General features: G+C 38.6%; 1 protein-coding gene across 1 annotated transcript in view; it reads left to right on the top strand.

Moving 5' to 3' along the window:
• Mrpl1 (mitochondrial ribosomal protein L1) overlaps positions 1 to 25,348 on the top strand; it is a 65,680-nt gene that overhangs the window by 5,139 nt on the left and 35,193 nt on the right. Inside the window, exons 3-6 of the mRNA XM_038317707.1 lie at positions 9,604 to 9,868; positions 12,043 to 12,126; positions 13,710 to 13,781; positions 18,479 to 18,590. Of these exons, the coding sequence (XP_038173635.1) occupies positions 9,604 to 9,868; positions 12,043 to 12,126; positions 13,710 to 13,781; positions 18,479 to 18,590 (533 nt within the window). The remainder of the gene's footprint in view (positions 1 to 9,603; positions 9,869 to 12,042; positions 12,127 to 13,709; positions 13,782 to 18,478; positions 18,591 to 25,348) is intronic.

Genomic DNA, 25,348 nt, shown 5'->3' with positions numbered 1-25,348 from the left:
ACAACATAGTCCAGTAGTAATTTAGAACAACATAACTCAGAGGTAGACAGCGTGAAGGAAGAGTGGCCAATTTTCTATATTAGAAGTTATAGGTGTTTGCATTTCTTTAGTGTATTTCTCATGTATATCTTTTGCTTGTTTTTTGTGTAGTTTTCTTTTTATTTCTGCTATATGCAGTATTTATTGACTTATTTTAAGGACATTCTAAAACATTTTTGTTTATCCTCTAGGAAATTCCTATCATATGTCATCTCCATTTTTTTTTTTTTTTTTTTTTTTTGGTTTTTCGAGACAGGGTTTCTCTGTAGCTTTGGAGCCTGTCCTGGAGCTAGCTCTTATAGACCAGGCTGGCCTCGAACTCAGAGATCCGCCTGCCTCTGCCTCCCGAGTGCTGGGATTAAAGGCGTGCGCCACCACCGCCCGGCTCATCTCCATTTCTTACTGTACAGTTTGATGCTTTTCACTGATCTAAAAGCATAGCATAAGAAATATTGCCTACTCTAGAAAGGTATGGAACCTTGTCATAAGATTATTTAGTAACTTGATGAGATGTGTTTGCAATTTTAGTTGTAATCTTTATTTTTTCAGAATCTACTAAAAATAGTTCATGGAGTCAAGATCTGAGTCATTGCTTTTCTTTGTTCTTTGTTTTTGTTTTCGGTTTGAGACAGAATCTGAGTAGTCCTAGGTGGTCTGGAACATGCCAGGTTAGCCTTGAACTCACAGAGGCCTGCCTGCCTCTGCCTTCTGAGCCCTGAGATTGCCTTGCTTGAGATACCATGCTTTGCTCTCTGTCATTCTGAGCCCTCTCCACCCCACTCCATTTCCCTGTAGCAGATCCTGGATTTTTGTTTGTTTGTTTGCCACTGGGGCATCTGAGTCTGGTTCTGTTTCTCTCTTTACAATGGGGTCTTTTTCTTGCTTTTTTATGTATCTTTCTAAAAATAAAATACTGGATGCCCTGTGTACTATAGTCAACACTGAAGTAAATAGTTTTTACACAGCAAGTAGGCTTGTCTTTTAATGTGTCATGTTGAGCCAGTGTAGAGAAGGACTGAGCTAGGTTTTGATTTTGTGGTTTCCATGGCTACCACCAGCCAAAATCTCTGTACCGTTACTTTGTGCTCAGCATGGGGGTTGGGTTGCTGGGTTTTTCTTTGTGGTGTTCTTGGTTCTGTTTCCTTCTGTGCAGCTGCATCTCAGCGGGGGCCTTGGCCTCCTCTAGCAGTAGGCGGTTGTCACCTAGTACTTAGTGCTTGACTGGCTAGAGCTGGGAAGAAGAGCAGTCTCTGCCTCTACCTGTCTGGATAGATAGTAGACTGGGCCCTGTACTGCTTCCTGCCTTGGCTTTAGCACTCTGGGTGGATGTCTTGGTGATAGTTTTCTTCTTTCTACAGATAGAGTGGGTGTTTGTCTTTCCCTCCACCCTGTAGCTCTCTAGTCCCCAGCAGCTGCAGTCTTTCCTGGATGTGTCCATGGAGGTGTGTGGGAAAGGCCCATTAAAGCATGAACGCCTTATGATCCTGAGGGCTCAGTTTTGTCTTACCTGCTTCCCTTTCTCGGAATCCTCTCACTGGAGAGGCATGGTGAGGCGTGGATGTGGAGAGGGCTGGCTCTCCTTGGAGGTCAGACTACTGGTTTACCTGCAGCGTTCTCAGCTATGTGCTCTTGTCTCCATGGTGTTGTCAAGAAGAGCTGGGAATTTTCATTGCTCTTTCTTTTCCATGCTAGTGCTTTTTCCAGCTTTCACAGTTTAAGTGGAGCAGAACTGCATTTAGTTTAAAAAGTAAAGAATAAAACACTATTAGAGATGTGAGTGTATTTATCTCGTATTAGCCTTAAATATCATTATTTAGTTCTACATAGTTTACAAAAACAAATAAACAAAACACCTCAAAGTAAAAGATTCTTTGCTTTTGAAATACCTGGATTGTTTTCTTGGGGATCACAGATTTTCAAGTCCTGAAGTGAACTTTATTAGAGGACTGTTTTTATCTTCTGTGATTGGGTCTGACCGTGGATTGCTCTCCCTCTCATGTTTCTGTAGTTAGAGGACAGATGTGGCAGGATGAAAGTCATTAGCTGAGTACAATCTCTTGTTACTCATTTAATCTGTGTGGTTTAGTTACCCAGGTAACTGCGATAATTCTGTTCTCTTGATGCGGACTGCCAGGTGTCCTCCTCCTCCCCCTCTTTCCAGCATGATTTATATTGATCTCAAAGTCACAGCTCTTAAGCTCTTTGATAGTCTAACCTAACTGCATGAGCAACAGAAGTCTTCTTAACATGACTCTTCTGAGTAATGACTGTGGATTTGGAGAGCTGTGGGAGCAAAGCATGGGTTTGTGAGATTAGTTTGTACCATATTTGTGCTGAAGGATTTTGTTTAATTGCAGTTTGCTTTTTTGATCAATGTGTTTTCCTTCCACCTCCCTTTTGTGGTAGTAGAGATAGAACTCAGGACCTTGGGTGACCAAGTACTTTGTCCCCAGAACAAGTGAGAAAGGGTCATATTGTATGGCTTAGACTGGACTGGACCTGTCTGTATAGCTTAGGTTGGCTTTGAACTCAAGGTCTTCCCCTTTCTCCTTCCCAAGTACTGGGATTGTAAGCTTACACTACAGTAGCAGTTTCGTGAGAGTCTCGTTTGTTCTATACTGTGATGTTGTCATACTAGTCTTTCATATTTCCTAAGGCATTGTTCCACTTGAAACCTAAAAATGTTTACATTGAACAACTCAAATATTTTATGAAGCAAAGTCCCAACCATAGATAAGTAAGTACCTTGTGCTTTAACCGTCATAATCTCATTTATCAGACTTTTTAGGGCTTCACAAATATTTATATTTACAAAAAAAGTCACTTCAGCTTCTGGAGATTTCATATTATTTTCATATTAAATATTTGAAAATTTAGCTGTGAAATCAAGATTTTATTTAATCTAAATTTGGAGGCTTTGACTAGACCTCTGTTTATTTTAAATAGAACACTCTCTTCCTAAACAGGCTCTCTGGTCTGCCGTTGGCTTGGTTACTCCGTTAGTAAATATAAGATTAAAATGTGGTTCCTCCTGTTTGGGAGGTGTCAGGATTTAGTAGGTACTCAGTAGAGCTACTGCGGCATGGGCACTTGCTTAAATTTGCTGTCAGCAGTCTGAAAGGAGCCTGCAGCATTAAAATGAAGATTATCATTATTTGCCAGTGTGTTCAGTTGCTTATTAGTGGGGAGGATACTATTATTAGTGGCAATAACAGGATTTCTTGAGTGCTAAGAAGAATTGAATTTTATGTTAGGTTGATTTGGAGAGTAAAAAAAAAATTGCCATTATTTCTTGCCCATATGTTTTCTGAGACTTTGTATTTATTTTCTGTTACTACTGTAACAGATGACTACAAGCTTTGGGGCTTAAAACAACATGATTTTCTGTGTTATACTTGTCCTGATTCTGAGTCTGACATGGAGCATGCTGGACTGAGTGCGGTGTTGGTAGGTACTGTCTGGACGCTGTAAACAGTGAGCTTCCTTGTCACTCCATCTGCAGGACTCTGCTCACATCCCTCAGTCTCGGAGCAGTGACAGCTTTCATCACTAATCATGCTTGAATTTTCCTGTCAGCGCTCAGCCCCTCTGATCTGACTGTTCTCGCTGTAAGGGTTAGGTGGTTGGACTCATGCTGATAATCTAGGGTAATCTCTCCATCCCTTTAACCTTAGGCACATGCAAACTCTCTTTGGTCACTATCCTGACATGGTTGTCTTCTGGGGGTGTACTAGTTATTTTTCTCATTTCAGTTACAAAATATCTTACAAAAGGCAACCTAAGAGGGGTGATTTATTTTGGCTCATGGTTTGCGGGTATAGTACAGCCTGGTAGGGAAGGCCTGGTGGCAGGAGCAGCTTTTGACTGTGGTGGGGGGAGTGGGAGGATGCTTTTCACACCTGAATTGATTAGAAAGCAGAGAGAGAACAAGAAACAGGGTTGAGCTATCCACCTCAAGACCTTTCCCAGGGAGATCTACTTAGTCCAGCCTGATTCCACCTCCTAAAGGGTCCCTAGTGTCTCAAATAGGGCCATTAGCTAGGGACCCAGTATTCAAACACATGAGCCTGTAAGTGACATTTGACACACAAGCCACATCAGTGGCCACTATTCTGTCTACCACAGAACACAGATATCTTTCTAGAGTAATGTTTTACTAATTTAAAACTTTTGTGATTTGAATAAATGTTGGAAAATTATATTACCTCTAGCTTTGCTTTCTTAGCTTTAAACTTTTATCTGCGTTTCCTCTTTGACATCATTCCCTAGGTGTTTTGTAAGCATTCATTAGCCTTGTCCTGCAGTGAACCTGTTCATCACTGCATACCCATCTGTGGCTGAGCCGACTCAGGCTGGGTAGTCTGATGGCTTGCTGTGCTGCCATGCTTGTAGGTTGGCTGAGCATTGTCTAATCTAGCCTGGGGTTTTGTGGGGCCAGCTCTGGTCTATGTGTCTCTCATGTGTCTAGCTTGAGCTTGTGTTTATGAAAAATGACAGAAATAAAAACATTAATATGGAAACATATGAAGACTCTTCTGGCTTAATCTTAGAGCAGGGAAACTGTCACTTAATTCTGTCAGCCAAAATTATTCACATTGCCACATCAGCAGACTGGGGAATGCATTCTGTTCCTTGGGGACTTGAATCGAGAGAGGAGGTAAAGAGCACTTGTCTGTTGGGCACTGAGCATATCCCTTTGACTAGCTCCTTCTCCAGAGAACTGGGTCACGTTTTTTTCCTCCAGCTCCTAGTTAATGATACACTATTCCTTCCACACCTGGTTGGTTCCTCAAGCCTGAACCACAGAGGCGTTTTAGACTGTTCTTTCTGTCCCCATCTTCTGTATTTACCTTGTAAACATTTTCTATTCTGTCGTCTTTTCAGCCTTGCCACTGTTCATTCAGCCTAGGCTCCCTTCTCGAGAGGAAGGAGAGGGATATCCTTTTACTCCCACTCATCCCTTCAGCTCTGTCTCTTCTTTGCAGCTGGGATTCTCTAAACTTGAAATTCAGATGTCATTCTTGCTTGCTGGCTTGTCTTTGCCTCTAAAACAGCCTCATTGTGATCCTGAGTTTCCAAGCCTACCTCCCAGCTTCCTACTTTCTGTATTACCTCTTGAGTTCTGCAGTTGCAAACTGTGGCAGTGGGGCAGATCTGCTTTACTGTCTACTTTTGTATAGTTTTGTTGATAAAGGTTTCTGTTCTGCCTGCTCCCACAGCTGTTCAGTCCCAAAGAAATATACAGAGACCTACATTAATTATAAACTGGTTGGCCTATTAGCTTAGCCTTTCTTATTAACTAACTCTTACATCTTACATTAACCCATAATTCTTGTCTGTGTTAGCCATGTGGCTTGGACCTTTATAACTGAGGTATTCTCATCTTGCTTCCTCTGTATCTGTGTGACTACTGTAGACTGAGCCTTTACTCTTTCCAGAATTCTCTTGTTCTGGTTGCTCTGCCTATACTTCCTGCCTGGCTATTGGCCAGTCAGCGTTTTATTAAACCAGTACAAGTGACAAATCTTTACATGGTACAAGACTATTGTCCCCTTTTTTTTCAAAACAAGAACTCTGAATCTAATCTCCCTTATTTAACTTTTTTTCCAGACCATTATCCATAACAACTTGTAACAACACTCTAAATAAAGAAAAAAATTCATAATCTATTTTTTGGGAATGTGGGCATAGTTTTCTAGGCTACTTCCTGCTGATTGGGGACACTGATAATTTTATGGGGCCCTAAAGAAAATGTAGGATTATGGTCTAGTCCTGACTGGAATATTCTGTGAGGCTTGAGTCTGTTCTGGATGTAGAACTCAGAGGAAACTCCAACAGAGGTCCTTTGAAATGTTGGATCATCTGGGCCATCCACTTCTATTGGGGATTTTTCAGGGGTTTTCCTGATCAAACCTGATTTTTCTTAACTCAGAATGAATCCACAGCCTCTCATTTCCTATGGAAACAAAGCAAAACCTCTTCTCCATATCTTTTGACTTAAATTTTGAATTCAAGGCATTTTCAAAATGTATTTGTTGGTTTAATCTAGTAGCATTTATAATCAAATGTCTTTTAGCAGCTGTTGCTCCTTCCTCAGCCATCAAACAATTCAAAGTCAATGCAATAACATATAGTATCCATAATCTCTGTATATTTTCCATCTTTATGTGGCTTTATTTTAATCTCTTTCTTTTATTTTTATTATTAATTTTTAAGTTTTCGAGACAGGATTTCTCTGGGTATCTTTGGCTGTCCTGGAACTCACTCTGTAGACTAGGCTGTCCTTGAACCCACAGAGATCTGCCTGCCTTTGCAGGGTACAAGACCATTGTCCCACAGCATTAGTTTATGAGGCTAAAAGGGATTTTTCTTTTACTTATTTTAATTTGTGTGTGATGGTCAGAGATTATCCTCAGGTGTAACCTCTGACCCAGGCGCTCTCCATCTTCTCTTTGAGACAGAATGTCTCACTGGGCCCTCACCAGAGTGAACTTGTTAGGCTAACCAGTGAGCTCTGAGGATCTTCCGGTCCCTGCCTCCTCAGTTCTGGGCCTGGAAGAACATGCACTGATCTCAGGGCCCTACGCTGTGCAAAAGGCATTCTACTAATTTTTACCCATTCTAATTTTTATATATTTCAATATTTGTGACACATAAGAATTATGCAGTTCAAATCCAGTGTCTATAAATAAAGTTTTATTGGAACTTAGCTATGCTTATCCATTTATGGATTTCATACAGCTGCTTTTGCAGTAGCAGAGTTGAATCATGGCGATGGAGACTACATGACTCACAAAGCTAAAACATTTGCTTTCTGACCCTTTACAGAAAAGAAAGTCAACTCTCACTGTCATCACATGATTTACAGTGGTCCCTTTGCCTAACACTTTATTTCATGACTCTCAATACTTTTTACTGTTTCTTTGCCAACATGTTTTTTCTTTCTTTAATAGTGGCTTCATTAAGATAAATTTCATATATAGCACAATTCAGGTATTTAAGGTGTATAGCTCAGTAGTTTTTTGTTACATACCTAGAGTTGTGCAAACATTACTGTAATATTTTATTTAGAATATTTTCATTACTCTTCCAGATATCCTCTCTTTAATGTCCATCTCCCTCACCACCCCCTTTTACATCCCTAGATGACCACTAAGTCTGCTTTTAATTCTGATTCACACTCCCATTTGTGATATTTTGTATAAATGGAATAATTTGTGTTGTTTTGTGACGGTTTTCTCTCACTATATAATAAAGATACTATACTATTAATGTATTTGTATATTGTTTTTAAAGTTAATACATATTATAGCATGAGTTAAGTACTTGGTTCTTTTTGTTCTTGATTAATATTCAATTATAGTCTCTTTAACATGTAAACAAGGACTTTCTAAAAAGGACCAGCAGCATAGGAAATCAATCCAAGAATTGACAAGCAGGGTTACATGAAATTAAAAAGTTTCTGTATACATTGCAAAGGAAAAAAAATCACCAGACTGAAAAGATGGCCTATAGAATAGGACAAAAATCTTTTTCAGCTGTGTATTAGGCAGGGGAATAGATATTTAGAATCTATTAAGAACAACAACAAAAAAAAAAAAACTCCACAAAATTATACAATCAATAAATGGGCTAATGAATTGAGCAGATGATTTTCAGAAGAAATGTATATGGCCAATACTTGACAAAATGTTCAACAATCTCAGCCATCAGAGCAGTTCAAGTTAAAACTGCTTTGCGAGCTGGCAAGATGGTCCAGTGAGTGAAGTCCCTGTCGTGAAGTCTGACAGCCACAGTTCCTGGATCCACATGATGGAAAGAACTGACTGCCAGAAGTTGTCTTCTGATCTCCATACATGTGGCATGCACACCAACACACACACACACCCCATATAAAAATTTAGAACTTTGGGGCTGTGGAGATGGCTCAGCGGTTAAGAGCATTGCCTGCTCTTCCAAAGGTCCCGAGTTCAATTCCGAGCAATTACACGGTGGCTCACAACCATCTGTGATGAGGTTTGGTGCTCTCTTCTGGCCTGCAGGCATACATGCAGACAGAATATTGCATACATAAATAAATAAATAAATAATTTTTTTAAATTTTAAAATTTTTTTTTGTTGTTTTTGTTTTTCGAGACAGGGTTTCTCTGATGGTGGCGTGCGCCACCATCGCCCGGCTTTAAAAAAAATTTAAAACTTTTTTCAGAGTTTTATCTCACTCCAGTCAGAATGGCTACCACCAAGAAAACAAATGACAACATGCTGGAGGGCTATAGGAAAAGAGAGACAAATGTAGACAAGGTAGAAGTCAGTGTGTAGATTCCTCGAAAAACTGAAAATTAAACTACATATGACTCAGCTATACTGCTCCTGAGTATTTACCCAAGGGATCATAAATCAACATAGTAGAGATTGGTGCACATCTGTCTGTGTTTATTGGTGCACTAATTCAAAATAGCTAAGCTGTGACATCAGCCAGCTTATCCATCAAAAGATAAATAGATAAAGCAAAATGTGGTTCATATCCACAATGGAATTTATTTCAGCCATAAAAAAAGGTATCAAGATACCAGCAGAAAAATGTGTTTGTTTTGTTAGAAAATTCAAGTGTGATCATAGTTGTGCTAAAGACAGGATAATGGAACACAAGTGGCATAAAAGCAGAAGGGGCGACTGCAGGGAGGAGAGGGGACCAGCAAAGGGGCGAAGAGGAGGCGCAGAGTAGTGTAGGAAGGTGGTGACTAAAGAGAAACAGAGTGACAGATCTCTATGAAAATGCGCCGGAACTCATCACTTTGTATGCTGACTTAAAAATGAGCAGGAGCATTCATTCCATCGTAGTGTAATACCATAATTTATATTTTTATTCAGCAGATGAGATATTGGGTTCCTTAACCCTTGGGGCTGTTAATGAATAATGTCACTAGGAACATTTGTGTACCAGTTTGTGTATGGACAGTTCCTTTGGGTATATATCCGGACTATCTTTTTTAATCCTTCAGTGATTGACTGTGGGATCTTTTCTTTCACAGCTTCCTAGGTTGGGCTAAGGGTCTTCATAAGACATACTAAGAGCCTTTTAATACTCAACACAGTATGTTGACACCATTCCTTTACACGTATGTTTCCTCTGCCCCTTTGTAAGCTTTCAGAGCATCACAACACTGCTTCATTCACCGTGTACTGACTGTAAACCGTACAGGTTCCTTGGTATTTGTTGAGCTAGAGAAACTGTAAAGTAGTCAGTACTATTGAGTTAAACTGTCTTGTTGGGGGGCTGGAGAGATGGCTCGGTGGTTAAGAGCACTGGCTGCTCTTCCAGAGGTCATGCGTTCAATTCTTAGCAACCACATGGTGGCTCACAACCATCTGTAATAAGATTTGGCGCCCTCTTCTGGTGTGTGGGCATACATGGAAGCCAAATGTTATGTACACAATAAATAAATAAATAAATCTTAAAAAAACCTGTCTTGTTGGTTTTCTTTCTCATGTCATTTGACATTTTAGAAAAGATCTCCTTGAATACATTCTGATGTAACTGACCTTCATGTATCTTGTTTTAAGGCCAGCAAGGAAAATTAAGAAAGAAGGAAAAGACAAGCAAAAGGTGTCAGATGAAAATTCAGATGATATAGAAAAAATAAAGTCATATACATATATGGAAAGTGAACCTGAAGATGATGTCTATTTAAAACGCTTGTACCCAAGGCGGATCTATGAGGTGGAGAAAGCTATTGACTTACTTAAGAAGTTTCAGGTTCTGGACTTCACAAATCCAAAGCAAGGCGTCTACCTTGATTTAACATTAGATATGACATTGGGGAAAAAGGTATGTAGCCTTGTGTTTATTAAAATAGACACATGAGTTGATGCTGTTCCGGATGGAAATAGGGGTAGAGAACATGTGATTTGAAAGTTGAAGCTGGAAGACTGGGGGCGGAAAGGGTTTACATGGAGATGGAGGTGGTGAAGGGGAGAGTTGGGGTGGGTGGAGAAGAACAGCCAAAACTAAGGAGGTATCAGAAAGCCATAGCTAAACTGGCTACTTCAGATAAGCTAATTTATGTAAAAGTAAAATTAAAAATTTCTTTTAATATTTTTTAGAAAGTCTGATGGTCTTTCTATGTTACTATGCAAAATATATTTCTTACAAAATATAAAATATGTTGAAAGCTTGCTAGGAAGTTGTCTTCTTGGATTCCTTGCTTTGCCTTTTTTATATTTCAGCATGCTCACTTTTATTATAAAGGTAAAATATTGAGTTCATGTAGCTCCATTCAAGATTAAAGATGGTTATATATATCAGCTTAGTAGGAGCTTCTTAATGACAGTCAGCATCACTGAGAACTTCCTGCAGCTAGTCACTTTATTTAGCAGTACTTTGCATTGACTTTTGCATTTAATTTTGTAGTAATATCAGGAAATTAAGGTACAGGTGTAGACTATTTGGCTCACAGGCATAAAGAAGAAAGAGTTAAGAAATGAACCAAGGCTTGGGTCACTTCTTAGATATTGTTTATTTGAAATAAATATCAACCATGTTATAATTTTTATTTTGTATATTACTGTTAATTCTTCATATGAAAAGTTTTTATGTTACCTTTTCTCAATAATGAGGGTATAAGACATAACACTGTCTTATAAGACCTCAGGTATCATTTGGACATGGAATCTACTTATAGACTATGATACTAATGATTTGATCTTTGTCTTAGTTTGCTCAGTTTTTGTTACCCCAGGGCTGGGAACTGACCCCAGGGCCTTGAGCATTGTAGGCAAGCAGCCTAATGCTCATCGTTGTTAATGCCTTTCACCAAACGTGTAGAGCAAGCCAGTGTCCCCAGGTGCTATTACGGCGGTTGTTCACCTTGGGAGACTACTGAAATCCACTAGACATGTTAGTAGAAAAGGAATGCCATCAGTGCAAGTAAGTTGGATGGCTGATATAAAGTGTACTGAAGAATTTATGCCTTCTGGTCTGAAAAATCCCCAGGAAGCTATTGCTACCTGAAAAAAATTTTCTAAAAATAGAGTCTTTCAATCAATTTTATTAGAGGAACAGTCCCGTTTCTCTTCTGTCAGGCCTATGGAGGCCCTAGAACCTGTTTTCATATGAAATCTCCCTCAGAGATCTGATCATCAGATCTAGGTAGGTCCTTCACCAAAATGACTGAAGAGATTCATTTTGAAGTAAGGGTTTGTACTTAATTGTATGGTGTCTCAAATGATGCCATTGTTTATTTCACATTTTCAATTCACTTCCCAAATACATCTGAAAGTGATGGTGTATTAGTGTAACCTAGGTCAGGTTACACTAAAATAGACTCTCCAAGAAGCTCTTTTCAGTCTTGGCTTTCTCTTGTAGATCTAGGGTTTGCATTTATCATTGCCTAGAGCCATGGTGTACATTAAGGGATCCTATCTTTGCTTAGGATGTCTAGCTATTTTCTTCATCTTCCTTGAGTCTCTAATACATTTGAAAATTTAATTCAGGTTAACAAACATCTGTTGACATTACATTAATGGAAACCAGGTTTCCATTTATTACCTGATTTTTTTTGATATCAAGAGAGATACAGATATGAATGTATATCCCAACATTTGAGAAACTGATAAATGATTTAGATAGAAACCACATGCAATGGAGTATGGAGCTAGGAAGGGAGATTTAGATACTTATTTTTTAAAACAAACATATATAATGTCTTGAGCTTTAAATTATAACCAGAGAATGGTTTGGAATAGACGAGAGGAGCTACTGTAGATTGAAAGAAGTTAAAGCAGGAGTTGAGTGTGGCTGTGCATCCCTAGATTCCCAGCACTCGTAAGCGGAGGCAAGAGGTCTTGATTTTCAAGTCTGCAGAAAGGCTCTGTGTATCCTGCCAGTGACCCAACAACCAAAACACCTCACAAATGGAGAACATGTCGGGTGTATTTTATAGAATCCAGAAGATAATAGAAAAGATGAACTTTTGTAATTATTTTTCTCCTTTGTATGTTTAGAAAAAAGTGGAGCCATTTGCCAGTGTTATTAGTTTGCCGTACCCTTTTGCTTCAGAAGTCAACAAAGTTGCTGTGTTTACAGGGGTGAGTAATTTTGTCAGCAATTTTATAATTTAATTTTTAAGAAATTATTACTAATTAATGAAGAGAGTAGTGGAATATACTTAGAGGAAATTCAGTATTCACATTAGTCCTTTAAAGCTCAAAGCAGTGACTTATTTGAGAAGGAGATGCATATAGCGTTCCTGCCACCATTACCAGGCCGCCACAGAAGTGCTGTTCCACAGAACCTGAAGAGAGGTGTGGGCTGTGTCATGGGTCTTCAGGTCTTCTTCACACTCCTCAGAAACACCAGGGTTATTTTACACAGCAGTGACCACTTACTGCTCTGAGTCTGCACGAGCACAGCTTAAAACAAATACCTGGTCCTGGAGCCAGCATAATAGGTATGGACACCAGCTCTGCCGGGTTTCTGTGTTTTTGACAGTTGTTTATAATGTACTAACCTCTCTGCTTAGTTTTTCTCTCATAACTGAAGACTTTTTATATTTTCTCTGATTTACTCTGGAGGAAGAAACTGTGTTCTTTCCAGTAAGTGGGGATTATAGTTGTCAGAGTGTACTGCATGATGTTTGGCTCTTTTGAGGGGCCCACCACCCAAATACCAAATAAATCATACACAGAGTCTTATTCTTAGTTAGAATCACCTGGCCTTAGCTTGGCTTGTTTCTTGCCAGCTTTTAAAAAAATTATCTGACTACCTTTAGCTTCTGGGCTTTTTCCTTTTCTTACTTCTGTATATCTTCCTTTCATTCTTACTCCATGGCTGGCTGTGTGGCTGGTCCCTGATGTCCTCCTCTCCTTGTTGTTGTTCCTTCTATTTATGCTTTCTGCCTGCCAGCCCCGCCTACTTGCTCCTCTTCACTGTTGGCCATTCATCTGTTTATTAAAACCAGGTGGTTTAGACAGGCACAGTAACACAGCTTCACAGTTAATCAAATGCAGTGTAAACAGAAGTCACACACCTGAAAATAATACTCCCCAACAGGCGCTTCAAGTGTTCCAGTACCTAAGGGAGTGAAATATATTCCCAGAAAACAAAAAGAGAGAAATGGGATATGTGGAAGGAAAATCACAAATACTGTTTTTTTTTTTTTTTTTTTTTTTTTTAAATTTTCAGACATGACTTACATTTTAGGTTTTTTTTGATTTATTGAATTTTTCCTCCTCATATCAGTTTCATAAAATGAAAGTTAGTAAAACTAACCATATTTTAAGTTTTTGTTATTGACAGAACATGTCACTTGCTGGGTTCTTTTTGCTTGATTTTGAGTCAGGGTCCCTAAACATAGACCTGGCTGTTTTGGAACTTGCTGCACAGACCAAGCTGGTCTCAAACTCATAAGAGAGATGGGCCTGCCTCTGCCTCCTGACTGGGATTCTTTATATGTCGTCAAGATGTATTTCTTCTGTCAGTCAAAGACTCCAGTGACACACAAATTGAAGATTTTTTTTTCAGAATGTAATGTATCTAATACAGTAATTGAAAATTGATGCATTTTCAGTTAGAAATAAGACAATTTTGATTATAATTGATGTTTCTGACAGTTATTGAGAATATAATGAATTTGTTTAAAAATAATGTTTAAACTATTGTGCTTTGGTAGAATGCATCAGAGATTAAAATAGCAGAAGAGAATGGAGCTGTGTTTGCAGGCGGAGCAGATCTGGTTAAGAAGGTATTGTGTTTTATGTTCATTGTCTATAAAGATTGTTCTGATAGTTCTGCTATCCACTAATTTATTTTGTGTTTATGGGGTTTTTGTCTGCATGCATGTCTGTTCTTCATAGCGCCCTTGGAGGCCTGAAGAAGGTGGGGATTCCTTGGGACCAGAGATACATTACAAATAGTTAATAGCTGCCTTGTGGTTTCTGGGAATTGAATCAAGGTCTCCTGAAAGAGCACCCAGTGCTTCTGACTGCTGAGCCATCTATCTCGCACCCCATCCATTAACTTATTGTGCTTGCACATAATCAGTAGGATTAGATCATCTCCAAAATAGTACACTTTATAAAAAGAGGAAATTTGTTTTGTATTTTCTTCAGTTTCAAATCTAAGAAAAAGCCTCCAGAGCTTTTAACCATTGATTACTTCACTCATGCGTCCATTTGTTGACTCTTTACTGTTGTCATGAACGTTTTGTGAATAAAACATAAAGGCCAATATTACTCTGGTTTTGAATGTGAGATTTAAAATGAAATCTAAATTTTAGCACACACAAATATCTCATTTATATTTTAAAAGCTAAGTATCTTTTTCTCTCTGGGAATGAAATCATTTACTTGGTATTTTATCTCCATACCATGATATTTCCTCTGAACATTTATTCCCCAGTCCACTTGAAGTGGCAAGGCTAGCTTAGTGTGATAGCTGAGGAGTAAGTAGCACATCTTCAGGAGATAATAGGCTGGGGAGCCTTTTATGAAGAGAATAGCATTTTTTTAAGGTAGGAAGGGACATATAGTTATTTCTAAAATTACAAAAATGTTTTCCTTAACATTTTCTGGGAGTCCCTCTTCTAAATAAGTTAATTAAATTACATTATGAATGGGGGTAGGCAACAGGGAGACAGGAAAAACTGATTTGAAAGTGATGTGGGATGTCCTTCTGTATTCTGTATTCTGTGGCTTTTATTGGTTAATGAATAAAGCTGCTTTGGCTCCTGCTTAGAAGAATAAAGCCATGCTAGAAGATATATATATATATATATATATATACATACATATATATATATAAAGAGAGTAGGCGGAGTCAAAGAGATGCCATGTAGCTGCCGAAGGAGAAGGACATGCTGGAACCTTAGGAGCCTTATTGGTAGACCACAATCTTGTGGCGATACACAAATTGATAGAAATGGATTAAGATGTAAGAGCTAGCTAGAAATACTCTAGAGTCATTGGCCAAACAATGTTGTAATTAATATAGTTTCTGTGTGATTATTTGGGTCTGGGTGACTGGGAAATGAAAGAGCAATCTCTGCCTATAGGAAATTTGTGTCCTTTGTTGAATATCCAGATCTTTTGCTTGACTTACTGGGCAAGTTCTTTAGGGTACACAGCATGCCAGCAGTGTTCTAAATCTGATGGTGGTGGTTTTGTTTTGATTTTTGTTTTGTTTTGTTTTTCGAGACAGGGTTTCTCTGTGTAGCTTTAGAGCCTGACATGGAACTCCCTCTTTAGACCAGGCTACCCTGGAACTCAGAGATTCTCCTGCCTCTGCCTCCAGAGTGTGGGTATTAAAGGTGTGCGCCACCACCGCCCAGCTGTCTGATGGTGATTTTAATTTCTTTTTCTTTCTTTCTTTCTTTCTTTTTTTTTTTTTTTTTTTTTTGGCATTGGAGATCGTTTATCCTGGAGCCAAATTTGATTGACCAGGGCCCAGGAAACAAAAGAGTTAGGTTACACCTTATTTTATGTTTATGTTCCCACGTGGAAGTAATTTTGTGACCCATCTAGGGGCCTCAATTGGGTTCTTTTGCTTTTCTAGTTAGAGATTTAAAAAGGCAAGAAAAATTTCAGGGGCAACAGGTAGCAGCAAAGAAATCTGGAACTCAGCAGACAGGAGCAGACACATCAGTAGCTGAAGAAAGGCTTTTATGGGGTGAGCAAACACACACAAGGACACAGAGCCCAGGAGGGGACTCAGGAAGCTGAAGCCCAGCTTCTCCCTGGGAGAGTTGCTTTGAAGAGTCTTCCTCCCTTGTTTAAGGTTGTTATGTAAACACTTCTCCATCTGGCTTGAACTTGTTGAGCCAGTCCAGCAGCAACAGGAAAGGCTTGGAGCCTTTGTGCAATCTTAGTGTCCAAAGTGAGCACACTGGGGAAGTGGGAATGGATGGACCTTGCTTTAACACAGGTTCTCGACTGAGTCCAAGTGTAGTATCCCATTCTTTCTGGTGTATCATTTTCATTATTTAAAAAGTACTAAAGGGTTTTTGATTGATAAAATGTAAATATATGCAGGTGCTAGGGAATTTGAGAGTAGGGCTTGGCCTCCGGAGCCAGGAAATGAACATCACCGAGTGTGTGCCACCTTTCGTCTGCTCTCAAGCTCCTTCAGTTCAGTGCGCAAGTGGTCGGAGTTCCTCACGGCTCAAGGAGAATGTGTTACACAGCCCCACTGTTCAGTAAAGGAAACATCGGAAATAGAAACCTAAATAAGAAAATCTAAACGTGATTTTTGGTATATAAATATTATAGGTACATAATTTTCCTTTAAGAGCCCTGGTGGTGGATGCATTTACTTGGGTAAGTTATCTTAACCAGGATGTTCTTCCCGTCAAGTGTTTGACGGCTTTCCATGGTAGTTTTAGAAGGTATTCATTCAGGTTATGAAGTAAGTTCAAAACAGTTTTTCAGGTAAATCATGGTTTTAGATTTGCAATCACAGTTCTATACATTTATTTATTTATTGCAATACTTGAGGTTGAACCCAGGGCCTTAAACAGGCTAGGCAAGTGTTCTAAAACCAAGTAATACTCTAAGCCCCCATGCCTGTTTTTCTTAGTATTTAGCTGGAGAGATGACTCAGCAATTAAGAGCACTGGCTGCTCTTGCAGAGAACCCAGGTTCAGTTCCCAGAATCCACATGGTAACTCAGAACCTTCTGTAGCTCCAGTTTCAGGGAATCCTATGCCCTCTTCTAGTCTCCATGGGCACCAGACATACATGTGATGCACAGACATACATGCAAGCAAAACATTCATACCCATAAAAATAAAGACAAAATCTTTTTATAAAAGAAAATGTAAAGTAGGCTATAATTACTGAACTTTGAATCATTTCTAAGCTCTTTATTTATTAAATTCATTTCATTTTGAAATGTCATACATATATTTGGCTCTGAGTTATTTGAAAGTAATGTTTTTTCTTGTTTGTAAAAGCATATTTCCATCTACAGATTCGTTTTATTCTAAGATGTGTTCCTAAGGTTAATTGTAGCATGACATTCACAATAATTTTTAACTTAAATGAACATGTTGTAGAAGTAGTTTTAGGAAGCCTGTTAGTGAAAGAAAGCCTTACACACAATTCTTTAGAGTTTCAAGGTTGCCTTTGTTTCTATGTTCTTGGAGATGGAAACCCTGTTTCCAGAACCCTACTGCCTATGCTTTCTTAGGACACATGCTGACCCCTCTCTCTGAGGCCCCAGGCTCCTCATCTGAATATTTAGTTAATTTTAGTACCTGCCTTGTAGGATTGCTGTGAACACTGGATGAATTAAATGTATGAAGTATATGCAGAATTTATGATACATGAGAAGTTCTCACTTAGCAATTCATTTTTAAAATTCTATTTATTTATTTGAGATAGGGTTTCTTCTTGTAACAACTCTGGCTATCATGGAACTAGCTCTTATAGACCAGGCTGGCCTCAAACTCATGGAGATCTGCCTGTCTCTGCCTCTTGAGTGCTGGGATTAAAGGTGTGTATGACCACTGCACAGCCAAGTCATTATTTTTAAGAGAAGCACAGAATATTTCTTAAAGATTGAGGAATTTTTTGAATGAAACACTAGTAACAGGAAGATAAAAATCCTAGAATATTGCCTAATTTTATCAGAGTTCAATTTTTCTGAATTCATTAACCCATACCAAGGCTTTTGATGGGTAAGATTTCTTGTGAATATAAATGTTACTAGTGAAATATTTACATCCTGGCAATGTTTTCTTTTAAAGAGGCAATGTTTTGTTTAACTTTATTGTTAACTAAATTTTTAAGTGGAATATAGTATAGTGGTACAATAATTATTTTGGGTGTCTGCTTGAATTAATCAACTAATCCTTTAAAATCTAATTGTTAATCCTTTTGTTCTGAGAATGGTAAATCAAACTATTAGTGAATTTACGTTTGACTTTTGTTTTTAGTTATTGGTAACAATTCTCATTGGTAACAATGAGAATTTTAACTCAGTTCTTTGTGCAAATGATAGACTTAGTTCTTTTGGTGCACTAAATTTAGAAAGTTAGTGGCTTTTAATGAGTTTGGTAATAGGAGTTATTAACTTTGCATGTGAGCTATTGAAAGCTGTTTACCTCTCTTCAGTTTTAATAGACTTGAGTTCTTCTGTAGGAGATTCATATGAGTTGGATACATACCAATGTTATGTTCTAACTTATAACACCATTTGCCTAGCATAATCTCATGGTAGAATTAAAACCATTAATTGTGTTTAAAAATGCATGCAGCTAATTTTAAAATATAACAAAGTGTTTTGTTTCTGATGTTTTTCATATCTGGCGACTGTATTTATATAATTCTGTTTTTGAAGAAAAGTATGTGTAATAGTACTTTTTCAAATCATGCTGAAATTCTGTCTGAAAAGGTAAAGGTTTTCTTTTGTAAAGAGCTGTTTCTGTTTTTCTCTGGTTTTCAGATCTTGGATGATGAGGTTGTTGTGGACTTTTATGTAGCTGTTCCAGAAATAATGACTGAGCTTAACCCATTAAGGAAGAAACTGAAGAAAAGATTTCCAAAGGCTACTAGAAGTAAGGGAGAATGTTTGTTGTTTTAATATGTTATCAGCTGCTTTCTTTATAATTTTGTTTATAAGAAAGCAAAGCTGCTAATATGTTTGTAGATCAAATATTATGCCTAGTATTTGAAATTGATGTATGCAGGCTTTATTTTTTCCTCTTTTGCGTTCGTATTGTTGTTACAGTGTAATGTGAGTACCTACTGACTGATAATACTGTAGAGTATAGCCTAGCTGTACATTTAGTGGATCAAACTAACTACTAAGAACACTGTCATCATATCATTTTGTTGACTTTTATACACCTTTATCAGCATGTATATAAATGTATATATATATAAACATTTGGCTCTGTAGGTATTTCCCCTTAGTAGAATTTTTCTTTATGAATACTTCCTTCTTAAGGAATATAGTAAAATAAGTAACACTGCTACATAAAATGCTGCAAGTGTTATAAAATGAGAGATATGAATTGATGAATTCCTAAGATAACTATGGATATTCAGTGGGGGCTTATTTAAATATAGATGGGGAAGAAAGCAACACGTGAATGAGGTAACTTATTTATCTATTTTTTATTTAACTTCTTTATTGATTCTTTGGGAATTTCACATCATCCATCCCAATTTCGCCCACCTCACAGTGCCCCCACATCCTCCCCTCACCTCTTCAGTGCCACTCCATGAAAGAAAATTTAAAAAAGAAATCAAAACAAAGCAAAGCAAGCAAGCAAGCAAAAACCTCTCTGTTTCTTCTTTCCCACCTCTCCAACAGAATGAGGTGACATTTAAGCTGTTACCAGTATAAGTATAATTGGATGAATTAGATGAGAACTAATATTGTAAGTAGAAAGAATATATTAACCACAGGCACTGAAGTAGGCTAGAAGTATAGGCTGGCTCCAGTTAGGTCTTCTCATCTGTAGACATGGTGCCTCTACATAGATGTGGAGGTGAACCATGGGAAATGAGCGATGTTGGGGTAGATTAATGATGTTTTGAGGGGGTTTTTGAATTAGGAGTTAATGAGCATGGGTTTATTTTCCTATTGTTATGAATCATGTAGATGTTGTAAGGTGTGCTGTGACATGATCTATTTTCTAGAGTAGCATAAGAGACCCAGGGTTGGATTAAAACTAGAGGGAGGGAGCCCGGTTAGGCTGCAATTGCCAGAGGCTGATACGGGTAGTGTTTAAGTTCTCCATGGTGAGGACTGAATGAAGAGTACAGTGTTAGTGACTACATAGGAAAGGAGTGGTTGATGGGGAGAAATGGAGTCAGCTGAGGCCTTTACACAAGGCATTGCCCTGACAAGTGGTGTCACACTCATAGAACAGGCTCATTTGTTGTAGGTGGTGCTGAAAGTCTGGTATAGATAAGGTTTTTTTCTATAAGGTATTGTAAATAAAACAAGTTTTTTTTTAAGTTTGTTTTGGTAATTTGTTGTTTTCAAATGTCATCTCCAATAGACAAAAAAAAAAAAAAACTAAAATTCTTCATACATATTAGCCACTAAGATATCTAGTCGTGCTCTAATTAAATATAATTCAAATGGACTCAAATTCTTTTATTCTACTATGGTTTTGTTACTTTTGTAGCCTGCATTAAATGATGCCTTACTAAATTTGGGCGAGGACTTGGCTTTTTTCATAGAGATTTCCATTGCAGCTCTCTTTGTTGTTAGAAATCAGACTCACATTTCTCCTAAGTCAGGCCTGTAATTGATTATCATTGGGCAGAAAAAGCAGCCAGCAGCTCTAATGGAGGCTGTGAAAGGAGAGACTCATGGTACCCATGCCCTCTGGGCCACCACTGTAACTTCTCAGCTGGTTCTCAGGCTCTAACTGCTGCCTTTGCCGCTGCTCTCTAGAATCCCGAGGTGATTCCATTTCCGTCATTCTTTTTGTCATCATTACTGCTGCTGGTGTTTAAGTTTGGAAGGATTCTTCTCATTATCATCACATTTTTTCTTTTTTAAATTGTAGAAGGTTGGGGCTGGAGAGATGGCTCAGAGGTTAAGAGCATTGCCTGTTCTTCCAGAGGTCCTAAGTTCAATTCCCAGCAACTACATGGTGGCTCACAACCATCTGTAATGGGGTCTGGTGCCCTCTTCTGGCATGCAGGCATACACACATATACAGAATATTGTATACATAATAAATAAATATTAAAAAAATTGTAGAAGGTTTTCAAATAACTTCTTTATTCCAAATAGCAAGTTTCCTGTTAAAGTGTTTATTTTATCAGTGGGGTTTACTCTACTTTATTTTTACTTTCATAACTGTAGTGTGTGTCTCCTTAATATGTGTCCCTCGACTATATGCTTAACAAGGCTTCTGGAAGAATGACAGCACCCCCATTTCTTAATGTTTTCTTTTCACCCCCTGCAGGGTCTGCTCAATAGAACTAGCAAACATTTGTGTTCTGTAAGCATGAAAACAAACTATTAGCCTGTGAGAATGTTCAAACAGAACATACCAGATGTGCATGAGAACAGACGAGCTTGTATTATGCATTTTTATAGCTTGTTCAGATTCTTTTTTCAGAATATTTGATTCCCTTTTGATCCAACAAAGCACACTGAGGTAGAATAGACGTTCTGGAGCTCAATCTAGAACTGGCCTCTGCAGTGGAGTTCATTGCTTCCTGCAATATCTCAGTTTACCAGCAGGAGTGGGAATGATCATCTCTGCTAGGTCCAGTGTGCACACTGCACAGCATGTTTCTAAATTTCTTATATAACTACAGTCAGTTTCACTTTTTCAAATTTCAGTTTGGCTTGTTTTCTAAGTACTTCTTTTTTGCTTCATGAAATATATTTAAAACTTGCTCGAAAGAAATTTGGCTTCATTTTGCTAATTATTTCCCCTTCACCTTCTCCAAGAGCTCTTTAAAATTCTTACATCATCAATATAGATATTTTTTCTTTAATGTGGTGTGTGTGTGCACATGTGTGCATTCATGTGGAAGCCTAAGGTTGATATCAGGTGTCTTTCTCAGTCGTTCTCCACTAAGCCTGGTTAGGCTGTGAGTTCCAGGGATCATCCTGTCTCTGCTTCCTTAAAGAAGTTTTCTTAGGGTTTTTATTACTGTGAAGAGGCACCATGTCCATGACAATTTTTTAAAAAGACTTATTTATTATATATACAGTGTTCTGCCTGCATGTATGCCTGTAGACCAGAAGAGGGCACCAGATCTCATTACAGATAGTTGTGAGCTACCATGTGGTTGCTGGGGATTGAACTCAGGACCCCTGGAAGAGCAGCTAGTGCTCATTACCTCTTAGCTGTCTCTCCAGTCCCTGATCATGACAATTCTTATAAAGTAAAACATTTAATTGGGGTGACTCACTTATAGTTCTGAGGTTCAGTCCATTATCATCATGGCAAGAAGCAAGGCAGCATGCATGTGGATGTGATTCTGGAGAAGGAGCTGAGAGTTTTTTCATTTTGACTCACAAGCAACAGGAAGTGGTCTAAGACACTGGGTGTGACTTGAGCATATAAGAGACCTCAAAGCTTGCCTCCACAGTGACATACTTCCTCTAACATACTCCAACAAAGCCATACCTCCTAATAGTGCCACTATTTTGGGGGTCATTTTCTTTCAAATCACCACATTCTACTGTCCCCAAAGGTTTGTAGCCATATCATAATACAAAAATGCATTCCATTCAATTTCAAAAGCTCTCATATTCTATCACAGACTCAACAATGTTTAAAAGTCCAAAGTCTCTTCTGAGATTCATGCAATCTCTTAACTGTAATCCCCTATAAAATCAAAATCAATAAACAGATCCAACATATAATAGCACAGGATAGATATTACCATTCCAAAATGTAGGGAAAGGAGCACAGTGAGGAAATACTGGACCAAAGCAAGACCAGAAACCAGCTGGGCAAACTCCAAACTCTACATCTGCATGTGTGATATCAAAATGTTGTTGGTTTTTTACTCTTTACTCTTTTGTTCTTGGGGGCTGGCCACCCAGATCCCCAATAAATCAAACACGGAGAAACCTATTATTACTTATAAATGCCCGGCCTTAACTTGGCTTATTTCTTGAAAGCTTTTTTAAAATTAGCTCATCTATGTTTTGCCTCTGGGCTTCTACCTTTCTCAATTTCTGTATTTCTTTTCTTTCCTTCTTATTCCATGTCTGGCCAGGTGGCTGGCCCCTTCTTTTCTTACTCCTTGGTCTATCTTGCTCCTTCTTCTCCTGCCAACCCCACCTATCCTTTCTCCTGCCTTGTTATTGGCCATTCAGCTGTTTATTAGACAGGCAAAGAATCACAGCTTCATATGCTTCATATGTTCAAATGCAACATAAAAGAATACAACACATCTTTGCATCATTGAAACAAATGTTCCACAGCATCAACAAATGTAGCACATCTTAATATTCCTTAACATCAAAATGCTCTTCAGATCTCTGGTTCCTTTCAACTTCATTGAGTACTACATATTTTTCTCTCTTAGATTAGTTTCACTCCCTATTAGCAGCTCTCCTCATCAGGTATCCTATGGCTCTGGCATCTCCAACCTCTTGGTGTCTCCAAGGCAATCCAGACTTCAGCTTCATAGCTTCATGCAATGGTCTCTAGGCCTCCATTCAGAGACACCCGTAAAACATGCCTGACCTCAGCAACTTTCCTTAGTTGTGCAGGCAAATTCTGTTATGATTTTTTAAAAATGCTGCAAGATCCCTAGCAGCAGTAGGCAGCAGAAATGCTGTAGGTCCCCAAATGGTGTTAGATGGCCTTGTGTTGGCAGGTAGCTGGCCCTGGGAGCAGTGGCTGGTTCCAGGCAGGGAGACACATGGCGGGCGGGCAGGAGACAGAGACATGGATAGACATGACATGTAGAGTAAGGTTTACTATTCAGGGGGTTTATGGAGGGTTAAGGAAGAAGGGGAGAAGAGGAGAGAGAGAGAGAGAGACAGAATTAATCCAAATTTCTTCACTGTAGCCTCCGGCAGACTCTTCAAACAAAGGGCAAAAGCAGCCACTTCCCCCACCCCCAAATATCACAATAAAGATCTCTAGGCAACATACTAAAGTTCTTTTCCTCTGAAACCTCTAGAGCCAGCCCCCCCACAGTTAAAACCATTATTAGAGCCATTGTCTTCAGTGCTTCTACTAGTATAGCAGTGCTTAATGCTTTTAATCCACTAAATTCCTCCAAACAAAAACATGATCAGGCCTATCACAGCAATGCCCCAGTCCCTGATAGCAGCATCTGTGTTTGTTAGGGTTTTCTTTGCTGTGAATGACCATGGTTACTCTCGTTTAATTGGGGGTGGCTTACAGTTTTAGAGGTTTAATCCATTTTGTCACGGTGGGAAGCAAGGTAGCATGCAGGCAGACATGAGCTAGCAAAGGAGCTGAGAGTTCTTCCATCTTGACTCACAGGCAACAGAAAGTGGTCTAAGACATTGGGTGTGGCTTGAGCATGTGTGAGACCTCAAAACTCGCCTTCCCAGTGACATGCTTTCTCTAACAAGGCCACGCCTACTCCAACAAAGCTATACCTTCTTATAAGGCCGTTGGGGGCCATTTTCTTTCAAACCACCACAGAGGTGGTTGTATCAGGTGTAAGACTCATAAACATTACAGTTATTTTAAAGTACTGTTCAAGTCTTAAAATAGCATTTTGTGCTTTCAAGTATTGCTTCTATTACTGAAATTGAACTCTTAGTTTATAGGAGGAAAAATGCAAAAACTGTTTTCTACACCCATACTAGTTTAAAAACTATTCATATGTAAAAAATCCATTAATGATTAAATACTGTTATAATCATAGATTAATTATGAGTGCCTTGTGGATAATCCTGACATGAGCTTTGTTTTGTTTCTTTATTTCAACCCTAGGGTCTGCTGTGCTGTTTCTCACATATGCACATACTGAGTTCTTTCTTTACTTTCTTGCATCTTGGATTTATTTTGTGTGTGTGTGGTGTGTGTGTGTGTGTGTGTGTGTGTGTCTGTCTGTCTGTCTGTCTGTCTGTCTGTCTGTCTCTCTGCCTGCCTGCCTGCCTGCCTGTCTGTCTTTCTGCAGTATTCTTTGCTTCTTTTCTTGGCACACTTTCTTATTCAGATATCATTTGAACAGGAGTACCATGACCATCCAGTGAAAAATAATTGCTCTCAACTTTCTATTATCTACAGACTTTTCATTATTGAGTCTTTGTATTCTTTTTAGAACTTAGCACACCCAGCAGCAACAACTTTTTCTCTTTCTCCTCCTTTTTCTTCTGTAGTATGTGTTCAATTTCTACTATTAAAGGAAAGATACCTTCATGTTAGCTGTTATTATTGTCATATGGCCTAGAATGGTATCTGGCTAAGGATAGTCTCAACAAAATGTTTGCAACTAATGACCATTTAATGCAAGATTCAGTTGAAAGAAGATACAGAGTTAATAACTCCACTGAACCATGGGTAATTTACATATTTAAAATATAATTGTGTTTATACTAACTGAGCACCTGGTTATGCCCACTGGATGTGGTGGCTTTGAACAAGGAGGGGAAGTCTTTGATGTCATGGAGCAGTTAGACAAACCAGCTTAACATCAGCACTTAACCACACCTAGATTTGTCTTGTCAGACAGAGAACACTTCCCTGCCTTTCAAGACTTCCTTTGGTTGAGCTACCCTTGCCGTACAGTCTCAGTTCTTTGTCTTTATACCAGTTTTTGAAATAGTGGCCTTTAGTGATTTGCTGCTTCCACTTCTTACCAAGTATTATTCTTGCTTCCAGTCACCTCTCTC

Source organism: Arvicola amphibius, chromosome 1 (genome assembly GCF_903992535.2).
Source record: "Arvicola amphibius chromosome 1, mArvAmp1.2, whole genome shotgun sequence".
Classification (NCBI taxonomy): Eukaryota; Metazoa; Chordata; class Mammalia; order Rodentia; family Cricetidae; genus Arvicola; species Arvicola amphibius.
Note: the sequence above shows the minus strand (reverse complement) of the source record. Positions and strands in the feature narration are given on the sequence as shown.